This window comes from Dromaius novaehollandiae, chromosome 11 (assembly GCF_036370855.1).
Source record: "Dromaius novaehollandiae isolate bDroNov1 chromosome 11, bDroNov1.hap1, whole genome shotgun sequence".
Lineage (NCBI taxonomy): Eukaryota > Metazoa > Chordata > Aves > Casuariiformes > Dromaiidae > Dromaius > Dromaius novaehollandiae.
In genome coordinates, this window is record NC_088108.1 from 4,447,347 (window position 1) to 4,467,941 (window position 20,595).

General features: G+C 43.6%; 1 protein-coding gene and 1 long non-coding RNA gene across 5 annotated transcripts in view; one reads left to right on the plus strand and one right to left on the minus strand.

The window, feature by feature from the left end:
- Window positions 1-20,595, plus strand: part of LOC112982911 (vascular endothelial growth factor receptor kdr-like) — a 147,172-nt gene that overhangs the window by 101,689 nt on the left and 24,888 nt on the right. The window contains exons 14-24 of one of the 3 annotated variants that reach the window (XM_064518089.1): window positions 1,926-2,072; window positions 4,052-4,177; window positions 4,289-4,395; window positions 5,735-5,870; window positions 7,226-7,330; window positions 9,848-9,964; window positions 13,926-14,014; window positions 15,598-15,763; window positions 16,360-16,457; window positions 17,418-17,540; window positions 17,649-17,760. In XM_064518089.1, coding sequence (XP_064374159.1) covers window positions 1,926-2,072; window positions 4,052-4,177; window positions 4,289-4,395; window positions 5,735-5,870; window positions 7,226-7,330; window positions 9,848-9,964; window positions 13,926-14,014; window positions 15,598-15,763; window positions 16,360-16,457; window positions 17,418-17,540; window positions 17,649-17,760 — 1,326 coding nt within the window. The remainder of the gene's footprint in view (window positions 1-1,925; window positions 2,073-4,051; window positions 4,178-4,288; window positions 4,396-5,734; window positions 5,871-7,225; window positions 7,331-9,847; window positions 9,965-13,925; window positions 14,015-15,597; window positions 15,764-16,359; window positions 16,458-17,417; window positions 17,541-17,648; window positions 17,761-20,595) is intronic. The other 2 variants (XM_064518090.1, XM_064518091.1) reach the window with 2 other exon arrangements.
- The window catches only part of LOC112982925 (uncharacterized), a 143,126-nt gene continuing 129,260 nt past the window's right edge, over window positions 6,730-20,595 (minus strand). Inside the window, exon 6 of one of the 2 annotated variants that reach the window (XR_010390988.1) lies at window positions 6,730-10,701. This is a non-coding gene — a long non-coding RNA (uncharacterized LOC112982925). The remainder of the gene's footprint in view (window positions 10,702-20,595) is intronic. The other variant, XR_010390989.1, reaches the window with a different exon arrangement.

A 20,595-nucleotide genomic window follows, 5' to 3' on the forward strand; every position in this document is an offset into this window, starting at 1 on the left:
CAGCCTCCGTTGTTTTTGTATAAAGTGTTCACCTTGCACAGAAAGGAAATTCCAGCGGCATTTTATTTTTCTAACTCAGTGCTGGGTGCAGATTTATTGCTGACTGAAGGAAGAAACATCACCCATCATGTTATTAACAGCACAACTCTATCGTTTGGGACTGCCACCCTAGATCTATATGACTTGGTAGAAGACTCCACCCCTTTACAGCTGCCAGCATTATATGGGTACCTATACATTTGCACCTAGCAGATGTAATCACAAATATACAGTCAAGTGACATGTATCATTTATTTTGGGTAAGTGGGATGTACTTCATTGCAAGAACAGTATTTTCTTACTTATACCCAAACTGCCAACTCTTTTTTTTCCATTTTCACAAAAAAAGTAACAGTGTAGATCTTGAAGCCTGGTTTCTTTGGATATATGAATATAAAAGGCAGGAGATACTTCTTCCAGGCCTACACCAGCAGAAACTCACTGGCAACCCGTGAAGTTGTTTCTGCTTCGCAGTGAAGAACATGAGAGTGATCAGCTCTAAGCCTTCTCAGAAGAAGAAGTGCTGCCGGAATGGGTGAATTTATTAGCAATCTTCTAACGGGGAAGAAAAACCCAAAGTACAGAAATAGAGAACTGAAGTAAATGTCGGCAAGTCAGGGGTACAGAAAGCAATACTTCAGAAGCAGGGTTAGTTGGCTTCCCCACTTACATTAATGGGTAATGTGACACCAAAGGGACAGCAATGCTGCAGGGAGCACTTGTCACTTAGGGTAAAACCGGGCCATGCAGTGCTGGCTTCATTCTTGTTTGAGCGAACAAGCACATCGCAATGCAAGCTCATACCCAGTGCAGCCAACACGCTCAGCGTCCCTTCCCCCTCCACGCAGCCACACGCACGCGTAAAGAAAACCTTCACCCACGGCACAGCTGTGGTTAGCGTGGCTCTGCTACCTGAGTGGGAAGTGATTTATTTTAAGGAATGGCATGAGCCTCTTCCTGAAGTGCGGAGGAAGGCAAGGAACCTCACCCTTGCATTAGGCACTGCTGGCGGCTTGGCATGGCCCCCAGCGGGGATCTGAGCCCCCTGTCAGCGCCGTCCGCCGTGGGGCCCCGGGCTTTCTCTGCACTCCCCATTCAGGTAATTCGCTTTCCTCTCCCCTGGCAGATATTTTTATTCATTTAGTCAGATTTCCACCTACACATGACACCTACACATGCTGGCTATGGGAAAAACACAGCTAGACTGGGAACTCGTCCATGGGAGAACTGGAATCTTCATCACATTCTTGTTAGAATTACTGGGCTTCGGTATTTGTCCGGTACATGGCAGAGAGGCAGGTTTTCTGGAGAACGTACATGGAAACACCCCTCCAAACCAGATTCCCTTCCCCTATGCAAACTAGCTTTTAGATAATTCTTTTATATGTATTGATATGCATTAGCCACTCTCTTTATTGCAGGTTATATGTATTTTTTATGCAGTGCTTGGGGTTTTATTCACTGCTTTTCTGTATTTTTTATAAATGAACACGAAGTGGAAGTAATGTGCTTTCGTGGCAGGTAGATGACTGCACTCACGATGGAGAAAAACACAAAATCCTTGGATCTGTTTCCTCCTCCCTCCTTTCTCTGTATTCACTCTGCCTTTGCTCTGCCCACTCACTGTCCTCTGTTTCTTTCAGAGGATGGGAAACTCAAGGAGGTTCAAACCGGAGCTGAATCTAAGCTTAGTCAGCTTGAAAATAAGCAAAATGAACTCACCCCTTCCTGCCATCATCTTTTTTGGGGGGTTGCTACCCCGTCAAGAACTCTTTGCCACTTGCAGCCCAGAAAGACCATGCAGGTGGTCAAAGGCGAGGAGAATGCAGAGCTGTAGGAGTTGCCTTCTGAAAACTCATTCTGTGTTTTTTACTTTGCGATTGTAGCAAAGGCCGCACCGTATATTATACAAAACCTCACAGATCTGGAGGTTAACATCAGCGGCAAGATCATGCTGGAGTGCAGAGTCAGTGGAACGCCAGAGCCCCAGATTACGTGGAGGAAAAACGGCTATCCCATTTCAGCAGCGTCAGGTGAGTGCGCGCCCTTCGAGCACGCGCCACAGCACACTACCTAACACGTGGTGACAGGCTGCCAGCTTTGCCACAAACACGGGACCCACAGCTCCCTGGCCTCTACAAGCACTGCTGAATCAGGATGGTATAGCTGACCCCAGAAAACACAAGCAGAAATCCAAAAATATCAGACCACTGCAGTAGTCTCAGCTTGGACTTCGAGGTCAAAGCTGCCAACTACTTGCAACCCGATGCCTGCTTACGCAGCTGTCCTTTTGCAAGTGGCAGTGTTCGTGCCTGCAGAGTCAGCTAGATACTCTGCATACATTAGCATAGCATTAGTAAAACCAAGGAGTACAGCATGCTGCTGTTCAGTCTGCTTCTGCAAGACAACACTGTGTACAAAACCGAGACGGAGTGTATCTGATTGTCAGGCGGGTCTGAAAACATGAGCCTGAATTATTAGATATCCTTGGCGCCTGACCAGAATATATTGCAGCAAGTTGTTAGGGCAGTCACCCTAATGGTCGGGTCCCTTCCTCTGCTGTGCAATATCACACATCTTTTCTTTATTTCCCCTACCACAGTAATGAGAAAGTGAGTTGAGCTCTCAGCTCAACTGGTACAGAGCTGCCACGGGCAGGGAGCATGAGCTCCCTTATCTGTGCCTGGAATTCCTTCTGATCCCTGTCCTGCATCTCCTATAAATCATGGAGAAACCGGTGTTAGTAGCAAGTCCTGTGACTTTAATTTTGCATCTTGAGCTAAGTAGGAAATCTGGGATCATCCATAATTCAGATCAGACTGTTCTGAGCAGAAACTCTTTATAGCTACTGAAATTTTATAAATAATTCTAGAGGGACAAGCATGTAACTCATCCAACCAATGGAAACATAAATAAAATATTTGGAAAAAACACCTCAGGGTAAATATTTCAACACAGTGCATGGCAAGTTATGTGCAGTACTTTTGTTAACAACAACAGGATTCATGGGCAGAACACCCAGCAACTCAAAATGTGCTTCCCTTTTGGATTCAAAGCCCTGTCTGTTCCCCTATTTCTGCCCCAAACACATTCTTAGTGAAACAGATGATCTTTCAGTTTGTGCCACAGAATCAGGAAAAATAAATATGGAAATAAATAAAAAAACGCCTTGCTTAAGTCATACCTAGGCCACATCCCTCTTCCTACTCCATCTCTAGCCCCTGGCTTTCTGTGAATTCAGGATTGCTCTTTGCAGTGATTTTTCCAGGGATGTGTCTGATCTGTTTTTGATTTTCCATGCGTTTGAACTGCCATCACTTCCCACAGCCTCCAAGACAACCGCTTTCTCCAAGAGTTTCTCTGAGTTTTCTTTTCTTCCCCTGTATCCTGTAATCTTTACTCATGAGGCTATCAGAAAACCCAGCTTCCCACCTCAGGCTGGTGTTTTCAGCCCTGCAGAAAAGGGAGTAAGATCATGCCTCTCGAAAGCTTGGGATGCCAGAGAACTCAGCGAGAACCCCACAGCAGAAAGCCCCACTAACACAGTCACTATTTGCTCATACTGGTCTGGGTCTGAAGTACTTTGTCTTAACAAAAGAGCCAGGCGTAACATCAGCTCAAGGGCTGACGGCAAGCTCATGTAGCTGAAGCAGAGAGGCACCTGTGCCAGCAAGCACCTTTCAGATCCGGCCCTGCTCCCATTGCTGTTGATCAGAGCATCCCACTAACTTTAAAAGTTTTGTCAGGCTCCGTCTGCTCATGATAAATTAACAGCCACATTTGCTGCTGGTTAAATGATCCCCAAACAATTTATGCAGCTATTGAGGAGAAAACAAATGGCAGGGACAGTCGTTGCCAGATCACAGGGAAGAGTACAGCACTAGAGTGGCTCCTAGCAGAGATCAGTACCAGGCCTGCATGGCTGTGAGCTCACTTCAGTGCTCTGCTCCCTAAAAGCATTTGTAGGCACATAAATCATTGTGATAAAATTAACCTAAATCCCTCACTACAGGAATTTCCATGGAAAATAATACCCTGGTCATCGAGCGAGTGAAAAAGGATGATGAAGGGCTCTATGAATGCAAGGCATCCAATGACATGGGCCAAGAAAGCACATCAGCCTTTATTAAAATACAAGGTGAGGTCCAAGATAAGGTAAAATGCATATATTGTGTTGGACTGATGAGAACTATTATTCTGTCAAAGTCTTTGGCTAAATTTAAAATCCCGTTGTACATTTAACCTACAGGGTCTGAGGAGAAATCCAACATCGAAGTTATCATTTTGGTCTGCACTGGCCTAGCAGCTACCCTCTTCTGGCTTCTTCTGACCCTTTTCATTCGGAAACTGAGAAAAGTAAGAAAGCATCCGTATTGTGCAAAGGCTCTGGGACTGGATCCAGCTTAGGCATAGCATCGGAGTTTAGGGCTGAAGTCAAGCCAGTGTGAATGTTTGGGACAGATGGTAAAAAAACCTGTGCAAAATGTTCCTACAAAACTACAGTCCAAGACTGCTGCTGATAGTCCCTTGACATCTCAAGAGGTCACTTGTACCTGCGAGATTTCTACGCACCTCCTCGGTATCAGAAAATCAGGCTCCTCCCTTTCCATGAGTCAAATTGGCTCGCAAGATTAGGAGACCAAATGAAATCCTTAATCCCCTAAAACGAGGGCTTGATTTCAGCACTTGTCTAATAAGATTTCTCTAAAATATACATAGCAAAGGAAGCCCTGTTTTAAGAACTGTTCTAGGATGTTTGTTCTACAAATGAGCCCAAACCACACTGTTTTATCTTCACGGCTCGTTATTCTTTTACCTCCCTTTTGTGACTTGAAAAAAGTAAAGTTTCAGTAACATTCCAAGGAGCATTTGATAAAATTGATCAAGTTTAAGTCTGTTTTTCCTAAAACAAACAGTAAACAGAGTGGAAACCATAGGTGTCTGCTCTGAAGCTCACACAGACTACAGTCCTAGGGCTGATCCTTAACACTTGAATAAAATTTCCCCTCATATTGCAAATACAGTGATTAAATTCACATTTTCTCTCGTTGCATTCAGTTTAACAGAGTTGTGAACAGTGAATTTCCTATTACATTTTATGCTCCTGTGCACTGGTCTATAGGTCCCACCAAATCAGTTTTGCACCAAGCAGCATCAGTAGCAGCAATTTTCACCAGCTTTTAACTAATTTTGAATTAGAATAAGCAATAGCTGTGAAGGGGATAACTGTGGAGAATCAGGCCCTACGTTTTATGAATTTTAAAGTCACGTAGCATGCTTCTGATTCTGCAAAGCAAAATGCTGATAAACTGCCAAAATGCAGCAGAACGTGCTCAGCAGGACACCGGGAAGCGTAACTCATGGAGTCCCCATAAAAAGCACTGGGTTCCTTTAATAGATACAGGTAGAAGACAGTGATAGATTTTGTGTCCTCGGAGTGTTTACCAACATTAATCAGTGACTCTTCTGAACACCTGCAAGTGGCAGGCATATATAAACATTTATTTTCCAGATGAAGGAAAAAAAAGAAAGGCAGGGAGCTGAAAAGATGCATCTATGGTTCAGAATAAATTTCAGAGGTAAAACTGGAATTCAGGGAACTCCCCAGCTCGTACTCAGTCTTCTAGATGACAGCTCTCTCCCATTAGAATTGCAGAGTAAATATTGTGAATACTTTCTCCACACCCTGTTTCAGCCTGATGCCACGGATATTAAAACAGGATACCTGTCAATTATAATGGATCCAGAGGAAATGCCCCTTGACGAGCAGTGTGATCGTCTTCCCTACGACAGTAGCAAATGGGAGTTCCCAAGAGACAGACTGCGGCTGGGTGAGTGGTTTGGGAACTACTATCATAAAGAGTGATGACTTCTAATGGTCCTCAGTTTCAGTGGATCAGTTGTATAATCCAAGAAACAACCTACTATTTAGTGCCAGTGAACTTCCATCCTTGGGGATGAAGGCAGTGAGGCAAAGAATTCCGGGTCATCCTTGTTGGGGGTCAAACTAGATATTTAGTAAGAAAAGCAAAGATGCCATCTCTCCAAATAGTCATCGCCTGTTCTTGTTCCTTGAAGAAGTGAAGCCAAGCTCTTGACAGGGAAGAAAAGCAGTGTTCCAGGTACCCGCTCTGTCAACGGCTTGGTTTCACTCCCACAGATGACAAGGGGAATGGACGTGAATCTTAAACAGCACAGTCTTTCGGTGAGTTTTCTTTGGAAGAAACTCGTCAACTCGTCAAATATGCAATTCTGTATCGACCATTTGAACTTGGCTCTGAGTTGTAAAGAACTGTCAGGAAAAAAGAGCAGTCATTTTTACAAAAGTCTTCTTTAAAAAAATGAACCAAATTTCACTCAGTAGGTTGGCACAAGCAATGATGGAGCAAGGAAACGTACAAAATAGACTGTATTTACACAGGGAACCAGCAGTGTCTGTGTGCAACAATGTGCACATGGAATATACGTGTATTAGTGTGTGCTCATGGTGCTTTAGCAGGGAAAGATGGAGGAAGGAGAAAGAAAGACAAAAATGAAAAAGGAGGATGGTGAGCCACAGGGACAAAGTGGCAGGACCAGAAAGTCAGACAATGATGCGCAGCGTGCCCTGCTGCATTGTGGCTCAGAGCCCTCAGAGCACACTAGGTAATAGGGTCTGGAAAATTCAAATGAAAGGCAAACTAAGAAAGATTATCAGCTTAAATTCCATTTAATATAGCTTTTATGTCAAATAAATGTCAATAACTGAAGGGTTAAAGGGTTCAGACTGCCTGAATGCCTTGACTAGCTATCTCCATGATTGTGATTCATGACAGATCAGGATTCCACAATTCCATGTTCAATGTGAACTCTGATTTTCCTGGGCTTGGGGATAACTATATGTAATGTTTTTACTCTTAAGTCATTGATATATAGTCAACCTTGCCTCCAGCTGAATCCAGATTTATTTATTCTACTCTGTTCTATCACATACTGTATTGCATTAAAGTCATATGGATATAAACCATAGTGTTCATATACATATACTGCAATATGTGATACAGGCTTCTATTGACTATCGGTCTACACTGTGCCTGGGCTTTGGAGTCTTGTATTTCTTGCATAGCTGAGAATGCATGTCTCCCTCTTATCTGATGCAGACTGTCATAAGTCCCCCTTGGCTCACTCTTGACTCTTGCTTCTCTAGGTAAAACACTGGGTCACGGTGCTTTTGGGAAGGTGGTGGAAGCGTCTGCTTTTGGCATTGATAAATCTTCAACCTGCAAAACAGTTGCTGTTAAAATGCTTAAAGGTACATATCCCTCTGAGATTCAGAAGACTCCTCAGGGAACCCGTCGGCAAGAAGGTTTTCAGTTCTCAGCTCCAAACCAGTCCCGAGTTCATTGTGTTCAGAAGGGAGTGGGTTTGCCATATGGGAGCAATTAGTTGTTATACACTGGCTGTTAATGTGTAGGAAATGACAAGCGGGCTCCGTGCTGTGCTGCTGATTAAGTCTTGTATTCCTAGAGGAGGAAAATGGCAGCTTCCAGGTCTGTGGGGTTAGGAGGGGAGCAGATTACAGAATGTAATTACATCAGATAGTCTGAAATTGGATCTAAGGCTTCGATCACAGCCCTTCCAGATGTAGAACAGTTCAAGGGGTTGGAAAGAAAGCAATGCCAAGGGAGTGAAGTAGGGACAACTTGCTTGCAATTACTGAAATTAAGGAATGCTTTTACCATTCAGTGGTGGGGAAAGGGTGAACTCGGAGACTATTCTTTCATATTACATTTACATACAAAGACTCTGCAGACAGCTTATGAATAAATACATCAGCCAGCACGTTGACTACTTGGGTTGCAGGTTTTTAGCTGTTCACTTTGGATTTTGTCAAAGGTACACATGGTGTTCACTGGATGTCTTTTCATAGCTCAAACTGCTCTGTATTGCTGCTGCATGATGTATTAACCCCTGCAATGCCATAATTCAGGAGCTTCTCTTACATCACACTATTTGGCTTCTGTTGCCAGCTGCCTCTCCTGCTGCTCTGCTACCTCCCATTTCTCTGAAGTGCCAAAATCCATCTGTTTGTCGCCTTTCTGGACCTCCTCTGGACCTGGTCTCCCTTCTCTGCATCACTAAACAGATCTTCAGATCACCTTCTCCCCTGCTGTTTGTTGCACTCCCATACCCACCTCCAGATCCTGCCGTGAAAGATCCTAGGAGCTCCTGATCCATCCACACTCCCCTCTCCATCAGAAACTTACTGCCCTGGGTAGCTCCAGGTTTTCATTTACTTCCATGCTGTGTTTGTCAGTTGATCCTCACGTCAGCTCTACCCTGCCTGCACATACTCCGTAAACTCTGACAATTCCTCCATCTAATTTTATGCCTTTCACCCCCAGTGGAGACAGCAGCCTCCTGCTCTAACCTGGCCTTCCCCAGCTAACATGTCCATAAGTCAGCATTTTCCTGAATAAACCAGATTCTCTAGTGTGAGTCAATCCATTCAGAAAAAAAAAAAAGAAAAAAATAAGCTCTGGAGATGGCTGCATTACTGTAATTCCAGCATATCTGTCATTTCCATGAAGTATCTTGGTATCTGTCCCGGGTTGAAGGCTGTATCTTAATGCGCTAGGTTATCTGGAGCATTTCAGAGGCTGTTCTGTTTGGATTTTACTAGGCATGTGTCCCAGCTCATGCCAGTATAAATCAGAAGCAATGCCACTGAAGGCAACGGAGATACATCCATGTACAAAAACCGCTGACTGAAGAAATCTTGGAATAGCCCCTTCTTTATGACACATAAGTTGGTGGAAAATCTGTTTATGGAGAATTCTGCAGTCCGATAAGGAGGTTAAGTTTGTCACACCAAATGATTTATTATGTAACTATTTCTTCATTTTTAAATCTTACATGATGCAAAGGCAGAAACAGATGATATACAGAGAAAACAGGCCACAGTCCCTTGTATTAAAATTCATTTTGATCATGAAAGTTTTGTAAAGATGTTAGTGGAAACAGGCCAGCATCTGAACTACATATGACACAGAAAATGGGATAAACTATGAGGGAATGTCTATGTAATTCAAATAGGTCCTTTTCATTCTGGCCTGAGGATGCCTTCCTTCACTTTGGTAGCAAAAGAGAATGAAAGTGTTTTATAACTGGCTAACCAGTGCTTTCTTAAGCGTTGGGTTCATGGTTCACAAGCAAATATGGCCCCCTCTGCTTTGCTGGGAAATGTATTTCTGGAGTTGATAAGATCTCAGATGATGGAGATTTAGTACTGTTCTGCAAGAACCCATACTGCTGTACGTTCTCTGGTATATGTGGGGACCCGTCTTACAGATGTGTTGGACTCCTCCATCACCTGCAGTGGAGAGCTGCTCCGTACTGTGGAAAAATAGACTGAGGTGTTGCAAAGAGGTACTGCTGAACTACACATCACTTAAAAAGGAGGAGCATATTTTTTCTATGTTATTGTTGTTTGGGGTGGTTGTTTGCTCCTTTACTAAGCTTGCAAAATTCAGTCCTTGCAAAGGCTCTCTGGTATCTTGTTTAGGGGGGTTCTCTTACAGGACAGTAGCCCTCTGTAACCCATGCTAGAGAAAGGAAGAGTCACTCAAAAGATAAAGTGTTATTTCACTTCATAAAGGTCAACAACAGACAGTGAAGCGGATGAACTCTTATCTGTTTAGGAGTCTGAAAGGCAGAGATACTGCAAGTAACCTGGGTGGGTTTCATTTTCAAGTATAAACAGGATCTTGCTGTGTCCTGTTAAAAATATCCTGTTGTGTAAATATGTTTTTGTCCTGTTTATCTTAAGCAGAATGTGCAACTACTAATGAGTGCAAGGCTTTAATGTCTGAGCTGAAGATCCTCATCCACATAGGACATCATCTGAATGTAGTCAACCTGCTGGGAGCCTGCACCAAAGCTGGAGGTGAGAAATGCTCAATCTGATAAGTGGTCAGTAAATAAGGAGCAAAGAAGAAACACTTTTCAGATATAATGGTGTTTGGATGTGTCTGTGGTGGAGAGTCCAAGTCATCTGCGCATGCTGTTATTGCAAACACAAACACTTCTACCTTCCTGCTCACAAGACAGATTGTGCTGCCGCAGAATATGGACACAGCTCATCAATAGCTTCTGAACGCCTTCTCCTAGCAAGTGGTGTCACTTCTCTTTTTTTCTTTTTTTCTGTTCTTTGTAACCCTGTCTACAAGAGAGAATATCAACTGAAGGGAGGCAGGATCCTTAAGTGCGGCTAGGTGCCTAAGTCCTCCATATAGGCACCACTGATCATTTCAAAGGTGCTTCTCAGCTTTTCTCCAGCCCTCAGTCCTCCCAGTGCCTTCGTTTGCCTGGTCTGCATTTCCAAAGGCACCTCAGCCCTGACAATGCCCCACAGCATTATGAGCTCAGACCAACTCCCCAGAGATGCTGAAGAAGGTCTCTCAGATCAGGTGTGATACTGGCTGATGCTCAGAGCACAAAATGAGGTTCAGAACAAGTGTAGGAGGGCTTGATCTGGAGGTAGTCAAAGGCCTTCCCCTCCACGGACTTCCTGCGCGACTGACTCGGCGGCACGAGGTGCTCCCATCCCTGCCTTATCAGGAAGATGCACCAGGCAGAGCACTTACGTACTTGAGACCTCCTCTTCTCCCAAGCACTTCGCTCCTGCAAGGCAAAGGCAGGCGTTTTGCATAGTGTACAGGAAGCTTTAGGCATTCCAAGCCAAACAGAGCAATAGCTAAGGACCTTCAAGGGGCTGAACTGACACAACTAGCTGTACATCATACAAACAATCTTGCAAAGCACAGACTTGAACAAAGGAGTCTATAAATCTTAGAACTTTGTCACTGAAACATCCCTTCCCTTCCCATGTTGCCATACAAAGCATCCTTGTCTCTTACTATACTGTGCTTTAAATTCAGGGTAACAACTCTCAAAGATGTCTCTTTACTGCTTACAATGAACCTTCAAAACAATCCCCAAAGGATAGATTTAGGAGAGCTGAGGACAAAGAAACCAGAGTAAAATAAATGAAGGGGAAAGAGTGAGAGAGATGGTGCACACATCTGTTGTCAGCTGAGACTCTGAAGCGATCATTTTCCCAAAGAACATGTAGTTGTCCAGTCAAGAGGGAAAAAGAAAACTTCAGTGAGGTAGATTTGGTAGGATGCCAGGAAAGAAATCTTCCCTCCAGCAAGATATTCCCAGCTCCTCAAGGAGCAGTCAGCAAACAGCAACCGCAGATACTGCTGTAATCTGGGAGCCATGAATGGGGAATTTGCACGAATTCTTGTAGCTTTGCAAGCCCAAAATGCTTATTCAGGGGGACAGCAAGCTTTAACCAGTGGGTTTTAAAGATTCAGATGCATATGCAAGTAGCCTTTGCTAGTAGCAAGGACGCTAGCCTGTGAGTAGAAGGGAAGTAACATTATGAATGTGGGTGACTCCTCTCCTGTCAAGTCAATGAGGTGGCTTAACACAAACAGGTGCCTAAAACATGGCAGCATTACTAAGAAGTCAATATTTATTAACCAAAACACTAATTCAGTGTTAACTGAATTAACACAGGGAACATAGGGTTCTTGTTGCATAGCAAAATACATCTGAGCAACCGATCGGATACCGTGACTGTCCATTCTCTGAGTAGCTTTTTCTCCTGGAAGTCCCTCAGTTTCCTGTTCTCCACCCTGCTCCATCCTGATCGCCCTCCCGGGTGAAGGGATAACCCCAACCCTTCCCTCCAAGCTGCCTAGGGGAATCACTGCTAACTCTAGTGGGCAGGGGAGTGAGCAGAGCTGCGCAGTGAGGCCTTGCAGAGCACTGAGGAGCCTCAAGGCAGGCATTGGTTTGTTTACCTTTGAGCAATGCAACAGCAGACTAAAGAAAAATAGCCTTGAGCTCTCCAGACAGACATGAGGATAAGAGTAACTATTAAAATGCTACTGCAGAATACAGTGCTCTCTCCTTCCTTGTTAAGTTTTATATAACCATATAACAGTATTCCTGATGAAAAGTGATATTAAGCATGCACATACATTATTTTAACAATATAACAAATAACAAAATCTTAACACCTTGGCAGAGAGTCTGATGTTAAGCAGCTATCACTAATGCATGGTATATGATTTACAATGAGGAAATAAAATATGGAGAGGCTATGTCTAGGAAGCATTTCAAAAACATGAATAAAGCACTTAGTGTAGCTTTGAAGCTGTGGTGGAATCTGCATTTCCTCAGGGCATCCATGAGGGACACTTGACTTTAGCTTCTTCAGAAGAGCGTCCCCCAGAGACGCCCTTCGCACTGCCGGAACCCAGCAACGCTCCAGGGAGGCACCGGGCGATGTGCAGCCCGGGAGAGGAGGTAGCATGGTGGAAGAGAAATGACAATACAGATTTAGTTGCAGGATCAGAGATGAGCTGTCTAACTATGTCCTTGTGCATCTATCCCTGCTGTCAAACTTCAGAGAAGCTCCATGCTACTTGCGGCTGGGTGTCTGTTCCTACATTGATGCCTACTTAACATTTCAAGCCAGCCAGCCCCAGTGAGCAGAGTTGTGTGGTCAGCAGTAGAAGCACTGGCAGCTCTGATCTGGGGCCAGTTGCATTTACGCAGACATGGGGACAGCGTACTCAGGTACTGAACATGTGGCAGCTGATGTCAATAGGAACTGGAAGTCCCGCACAGCCCCAAGCTGTGTACTCCATGTAGCAGTGCTGTAAGCCTTGTACGATTAAAAAGCCTGGCAGAGGTATACAACGTTGTTATTGGCAAGCTATTGGTTACTACTGCTAGAATTCACCCTCTCCCTTATAGGGACCATCTCCTTTCCAATAGTATTTGTCACCCAGTCTGAGTTGGGATGCAGTAGAGAGAACTCAGGCTCACTTTTCCCTCCTTGATCCCCCATCAGGTCTCACTTAGAGCCCTGCTTTCAGCCCTGCATTCACGGTGTTACACGTGTCAGACTGGACCAAGCAGATCACCTGCAGTACCAGTGCGTATGTGTGCTTCGGGTATAGCCAGACAAAAGAGCGTTGCTTAGTATTGCCTCTTCTCTGAACAGCCAAGTGCAGCTCTCAGCATTTTTCCTTTGAAGTTGGAACTGCTGGGTCTGAATGTGGAGCTTCTGGACAGAAAAAGGTTTCTGGACATGAAAGTCTGGCTGCTTACAGCTGATGATAACAGATGTTTACATGCATTCTAGTCCCATGATTTCACCTTATCCTACATCTGATGATTGCAAAAAAGCAGTGATTGTGCTAAAGGTAGAGAATGCAGTTTTCCAATCCTTAATGGCTCGCACTGCAACATAAAAGCACTTTCAAGCAGGTCTTAAAAACATTCATAATTGTATAAAAATGGCAGTTGCATTGAACTCTATGGTATATTTAGAAATAAAATAAGAAAGAAACTGACAGGACTTTCCAGGCTTTCAAACAGACCAGCTATTTTGCAAACTTTTGATTTAGAGCTGTCTGTGATTCTGGGTAAATATTTTATTGTCTCCACTGGCATTAGCCCCACCCCAAACGAAGAGATTTATAAAGGCAGCAGAGAAAAAGAGGACTTTTCCGTGATAAACGACCTTAATAGCATATGGGATTGTATATTCTCCTTTATCATTCTGAACTTCCTTTGTCTAGAAATGAGGAATAAATTCCAACTGTTCTCATGTAATGGGGAAAAAGTACTGTATTCCCATCTTTCCATAACTGATATTGATTGCCTGTGTTCTTCTAGGGTGTCATTTCTCTGTTTCTTAGTTTCCTCATCATTATAATAGGAATGATAATATTTACCTATTTTGAAGAGGATTTGTGAGGATAAATTAATAATAAGTGCTTTGCTGTGCTTCCAAACTCATTTGGCTTTCACCATCTTTTTAGGTCCTTTGATGGTCATAGTAGAATATTGCAAATATGGAAATCTGTCCAATTATCTAAGAGGAAAACGAGGAGATTTCATTGCATACAAGGTAAGAAAAAAACCAAACCAGAAACAAACAGGCTCCTCAGAGTCACAAGGCAAAGAATTCATGACCATTGACAACAAGCCGGGTTTTGTTCTGCCATGACACTGAGACAGCTCAGTTTCTATTTATATATTTATACAGGCACTTTCTTTTCCCACCGCATTTCGATTTGTATGAGCAAGAAGAGGAAACTTTCCCCCTGCGGATCTCACTCCCAAACTCTTCTCCTGCACCTCCTGAAGAACTAGTGCAAACACCCAAGCACCCCTGTGAGGGTGCTCACAAGGGGTGAGGGTCTCACTTCTTGTGAGATGCCATCCAGCACAAGGGGGCAAAAAAAAGCTTTGAAAAACTGGCATGAACTGAACTAGGAAGAAGTGAGCCCTCTCAAATACAAGCTGGGTTTGGGGATTTATTTGTTTCTAGACCCACGTCCCCCTGCTTAGCGACCAAGAGCAGCTTGCCCTCTCCTGCATCTGCCCATTCCCACTTGCTGTGTCCTCCTTTCCACTCTTCCAGCAAACATGGTCTTGGTTAAAACTAATGAACGAGCTCTGTTTTCCCAGTGGTTTTGTGTAGCCACACAACTGTCTGTGCTAGCACAAACTGGGAGAGCATAAAGGGGAAGACGCAGTGGGCCAGAAACCAGCCACGGGGAGAGGATGGTACTACCTCCTCACTGGGAAATACAGCCTCAGAAGCGCTCTCTGATCCAAGCCCTGCCAGAAACTGGAGCCTCCTCAAGATAATTTTTTCAGACGACTGTTATTATTATAAGATGTTGTGCGCAGGCATGACAGCACATAAGGTGCCTTATGTAAGAAAAGGGGATTTTTCTGGTTCAGTCACTCAGACACTGTTTTCTCACCGTTGTCTCCATGGACTGCAGGGACAGCTATGCCTCACTATCCTGGGGAGGGTGAGACAGCTTCATTTCAGTGTACATCACACCACATACCTTGAACTGTGATTTTAGCCTCATTTCCTAAGGAAGTGAGATGTACAGAATTGCACTACCTCTCTGATCATCTAACAGTCAGCCAGCTTCGAGCCAATTTTTATAGCCGGATAGGCGTATCAGTCGAATTTGGTTGATATTAAGTTTATACAGTTTTCATAAGCCTGAGAGAAAAAAGAGGCTGTGGTAACCAAGTCTGGAGAAAGGTAGGGGGAATTTAGCTAAGGTTACAGGGCAGCTAAAAGCCACCTTAGCAAGCCAGGCAGCACATGTGCAGCTCCAAACTAGCCACCATTTGGGCTGCCTCTGACCCAGCTGGTAAAGACCTCCTAAAGGAGGTATGAGAGGGAACTGATACATTGCAGGAGAAAGCTCGTGTGGGACAAGTGGGGGGAGCTGAAGCTATTGTGGTGGGAGTAGTAGGCAGTACTGTACTAATCAGCAGGAAACCAGACTTCATTAGTTTTGCTGCTGCTCATGGATCATCATGTTCAAACATGCTTTGAGCACCTTCAGAGAACCCTTCTCCCTATGTTGTTCTATTAAGCTCCTTCCATTCCATCAAGTAACTTTGAATGCCCAGGCATTGCATGACCAAAGCTAAAAATCAGTTTTATACCATTTTTAGTCCCAGGAGAACTCTGACCAAGCAGAGAAAAGTCTCGACGAGTCCAACAGTGATTTAACCGAGCTGATCAAGAGGCGGCTTGAGAGTGTAGCCAGCACAGGAAGCTCTGCCAGCTCAGGATTCATTGAAGATAAGAGTTACAGTGACTCAGAAGAAGATGAAGAAGGTAAAAGAAACCTACCTACTCCCAGATCTTTTATTGTAAGGATTTCTGTTACTTCTTGCTTGACCTCAGACATTGCCACACACATAGTTACACACTTTACAACAAGGCCTTATTCTGCTTGTTGACTTGTTTCTGAGATCACAAATTCTTTCTCCTCCCCGTACCCCACTCTAACTTTCTCACAACAAAAGATCTGCAGTAACGTATGTGTATAAAAGCTGTTTCTGATGTGCAGGAGGAGTAATAGTGGTATTTTACCAGATTCGTGGGGCCAATCTGTCCCCAATCTCTTCACGCAGTGACTATAAATAGTTCCCCTCACTTTTATCCCCAGATGTTGTTTTCCCCTGTGGTAAAGGATGTGATTAAAGTTGGGTGGAACTTTTTTACTGTTCTGATATTCTGCCTCTGGGTCAGTGGCTCCCAAACCACAGCTGTAATGCTAGTGGAGTTACAGCACTTACAAGAGGGCCCGTGAACCTAACTAACAATATTCAGATGCGAGGCTGGAATCATCGGCCTGGAACTGGTGCTAATGGTGAAGAAGTTTGAGAGCTGCTACTTTACTGTTTTGCTGTGTCTGTGATCTCTCCTAGATGCTGAGGATTTGTACAAGCGGCCCCTGACTTTGGAGGATCTGATTTGCTATAGCTTCCAAGTGGCAAAAGGCATGGAGTTTCTCGCCTCCAGAAAAGTGAGCTTATTAAAACATCGGGGCTGAACTTCTTTCATAGAATCATGGCGATCAGATGTGAAGGAATCTGAGTATGCTTTTGAGACTGATTAATCTTTTATTTGCATTTGTAATACAGTGTTGGAGATCACATTAACTCTCCTCCTTATGTAATAAGTAGCACTGAAGGAGTTAGGGAGGAACCTCCATCACGTTCTTGGCTAAAAGGACTGGCATTTGCAATGTCAGTTTAGCTAGAAGGAGTGAAAATAGATTGTAAGACCATTCACAGAACTGTCTTATAAATTCAGAAAAACTTTGTCATAGAGAAGGATCCTTCTAGTACAGTCAACAAAAGTACCTCTGAAAAATGAAGAGGGAGTATACATCTATTTATTTAGCTTGTCAGTAATGTTGGCAACTATCAGCCAAGTTAGTGTCTCTTTTGTATAGAGACACAGATACGCTTGTAGCCTGTGGAAAGCCCGCTTTTCAAGTAAATCGAATGTAATGCATGTGCCGGAGTACTCACAGAGCTGTGAGCTTGCACTTACCACCCAGCTATCAGGGCAGCACCCACAGAAACCCTGTGCACCATAGCTGCCTACAGGCAATTATCCAGTCCCGTGCACACTCACAAGACTGCATTTGCAAATGTAGCCGTAGCTGCTTTTGGACCTCTCCCAAATTTGCTTGCAGAGTAATTAACTCAAAAATGGCACTCCCTTAGTCTCATCATAATTGTGGCAGTTATTTCACATAGAAGAAGTCTGAAAATTGACAAGTCACTATTTTTCTCAGCTTGTTCTCTGTTTTCTCTTTTCCAGTATATTTACAGCAGATTCCCACGTGTATTTTCCCACTCTAATCTGCTCCCAACAAAAGCTCATTTATCTTTCCATTTCCAAAAGAGGCCTTATACTCCAGCTGTGGCCGTTCCAGAGAGACCCTCTGACCTCACCTGTCCTTCTTTCTCCACAGTGCATTCATCGGGATTTGGCAGCGAGGAACATCCTTCTGTCAGAAAACAACGTGGTGAAGATCTGTGACTTTGGCCTAGCCCGGGATATTTACAAAGACCCTGACTATGTACGGAAAGGAGATGTAAGTGGAAGAAACTTGAAATGCCCATCTCAAGTTTTCACTCCCCCAGGGCTTGGGCAGAGTAGTAACAACAATTCTGGCAATATGTCATGTCTTTTGCATTCCTAGGCAAGACTTCCACTCAAATGGATGGCTCCAGAGGCTATTTTTGATAAAATTTACACAACACAGAGTGATGTATGGTCTTTTGGAGTGCTGCTGTGGGAAATATTTTCTCTAGGTAAGACTGATTTAAAACCATGTGCTTTTTTTTTTCCCCCTAATCTATGGCTTTATTGCTGTGAAAAGCCTTTAACAGAAGAAGACAACATGATGCCATGTTTCTGTTTCATTTAGTACAAGTGCATAGTGCATATCAGGTGTAAAATAAAGTTACTGGATTGAAGTCAATGAGAACTCTATCTGGCAAGGTACACGAACACAGTGAATATTGGGGGAAGGGAAACAAAACAAAATAAAAAACCCTGGAATTGACAGTTGTAATAATTGAAACCAACAGAGTGTAGAGATAATGCAAACCTCTGTTGCTCTGGAGTAAAATATTTCTTTTAGAGCAAAGAAACAGTTTCCCTGTCAGACCGTATTTTCCCCGGAGCAGTCTGTTTCGGGAAACCACACAGCCCAAAGGTTGCAGAGGATTCCTCTGCTGTTGACATAGTGGTCTGATGTTGCTAGGGGCAGACCATGAAACACAAGGGGGTTTGCCCACATGACATTTTATCCCAGCTTGATTATCTTCTCCACAAAATCTAAGTAAGATTTTCTAAGTAAGAAAAATGTATTGGCAACAGCCACCATCAGGTTGACATGGGAACCAGGGCTAGACTTTGCGTAAGTCATTTTGGCAGCACGCAGGTGGAACACATACTTTTCTGGCCATGTCATTTGCAAGCCACAAAGTTCTTGAAAGAATAGTAATATTGTTCTTTACGTTCCATAGACTCGCTTTATGGTGCTGTTAGAAATCTCAGCCTCACTGGGACCTGGTTACTGTCCAGCAGATAAAGCCCTGAAATGTAGACAAGCAGCCTTACAGCCAACTGGACTATGCTGCTCCCAAATTCTCCTTGCAGAGTAGCAAGACTTTTTTTCCTGAGGGAATTTAGGAATGCCAGTTTCTGGCTTCTTAATCAGCATTTGCAGACAGAAGAAAACAAGAAGCATTGTCAACTTAAGCTGCTGAATTTTAAAGCAAATTCTGTAATCCCCTGCTATCTTTGGTTCACGGATCAGCTGAAATTAATGACTGGGCTCAAGATGCCAAGTCCAGATCTGGATGCAAAGTCTGGAGCTGCTCATATCCTAAGCTTTAGTTAGGGTTGGCTGCAAAGATCACAACCTGATTTCAGTCCAAGCCTTTGATGTGGACTTTTCTCTAGTTTATATCAGCATGCAGCAGAGAAATTTCCCACTCAAGTGGTTAAAATGCGCAAGTGGAAGTCATGGCTTTCTCCAGAGTTTAGTCACACCTACATTTGGAGTTTGTTACTCTGGTGTACCACCTCCACAGCTTTGTAAGGGCATCACCTGCTGCCTGTGCTTTGAAATATCGCAGAAAGATGAAGCTCCAGAAGCACCAGCACTGCCCCAGTGCTAATAGATTGTTAAGGAACATGGATTAGCATGCACGAACACACTCAAAGAGGACAGTCTCTCCACTGGGCATCTCCAAGGAACCAAATGAACTGAATACTGATGAATGGCAAGGACCACTTCAGAAAGCAAACTGTTTATGCCATTCCTAAAGGTCCTGACAGTGTTGAACAGATGTGAACTTCGGATCATTTGGCCTTTAATACAGAAAGTGAATAAAAATAATAGCATATTCACTGAAATTCATCTCTATTATTAACTTTTTTAATCATTTAGCTACTTTCTTTTCATTTTATATGGCCTCCTTTCTTAATGAAGGTGCTTAGTTGGAACAATAGACTGTCCTCTTCTGAATTCAGAGGAATCTGCTAAATTACTCCAAGGGCTGCCATCCGTAGAGCAGCCTCTGCCCTCATTATGACGTAGATCACAAACCACTTTCTTCAATCATGGCACAGATTCAAAAGCCAGTCATTTTCTCTAAGAGGGTTTTTCATACAGATCATCCAGGCATGTCTGTGGTTTGGCACTACTCACATCTGCAGCTCACACGATAAATATTTAATTAAGGATTTGTGTCACTGATTGAACTCTCTTATGTAAAAGTTTTACAGATCATTGAGAGCCAGGGGATGGAAAGTTATTTGTCGTTGCTACAGGGTATGTTTTGGCCCACATCTACAGCTGCTGCTTTTTACTGGGTCCTACAGACTTAGCACTCTTAAAAAAAGGAAAAGATACTGACTAGCAAAGTGCACAGTTTGGTTTGGACATGGGTCCTGTCAGGGTCACAAGTTGAATGAAGCACTACAAGCTTCCTCCAGAAAGGAAGGTTGATTTTGGTGATACGCAGGAAACGGTGGACATGAGGAACTGTTAATTTTGATTTGTGGCTGGTTTTGCATTGGGCTTTGCTATTAATTATTTAAATAGGGTCAGAGCACCTGGTGTCAGGTAATGCCAGCAATTTTTAATACATCTTGAAATCACTTACACGGCGCATTACAAAATGTCAGTGTCTCCTAGAATGTAAATGTGCAGTGTTCAAAAGGCAATCAAAGGTAATTATGTAAACAAGCAGCGCCTGGTAGTATAACATCAGCATCTTATTATCCTACTAAAATAAAAGCAAGATCAAAAGAGTGATACCATATCCAATGTATGCCACATCTTTGAGCATTTTGCAACAGATTTCCCCTACGGAAAACGTCATGTTTAGACCTTATACCATATGTCTGAACCTGCATTTCTCCCAAGCTGTCTCAGTATCCCAAATCCAAGTTACTAGGCATATCACAAGGTCCAGATGATACATGAGTGGAGGTGGGGGAAGGGTGAGTTAGTTCCTTGCTTTTGAGATCTGAGCTGCCTCCAGCTGGTAGGAGGCTAGTATTGGCCAAAATATAAACCACCAAAAGACCCTGAAATCAAGAATCATTTTTCCTTGCCTTCCCTGTACTCC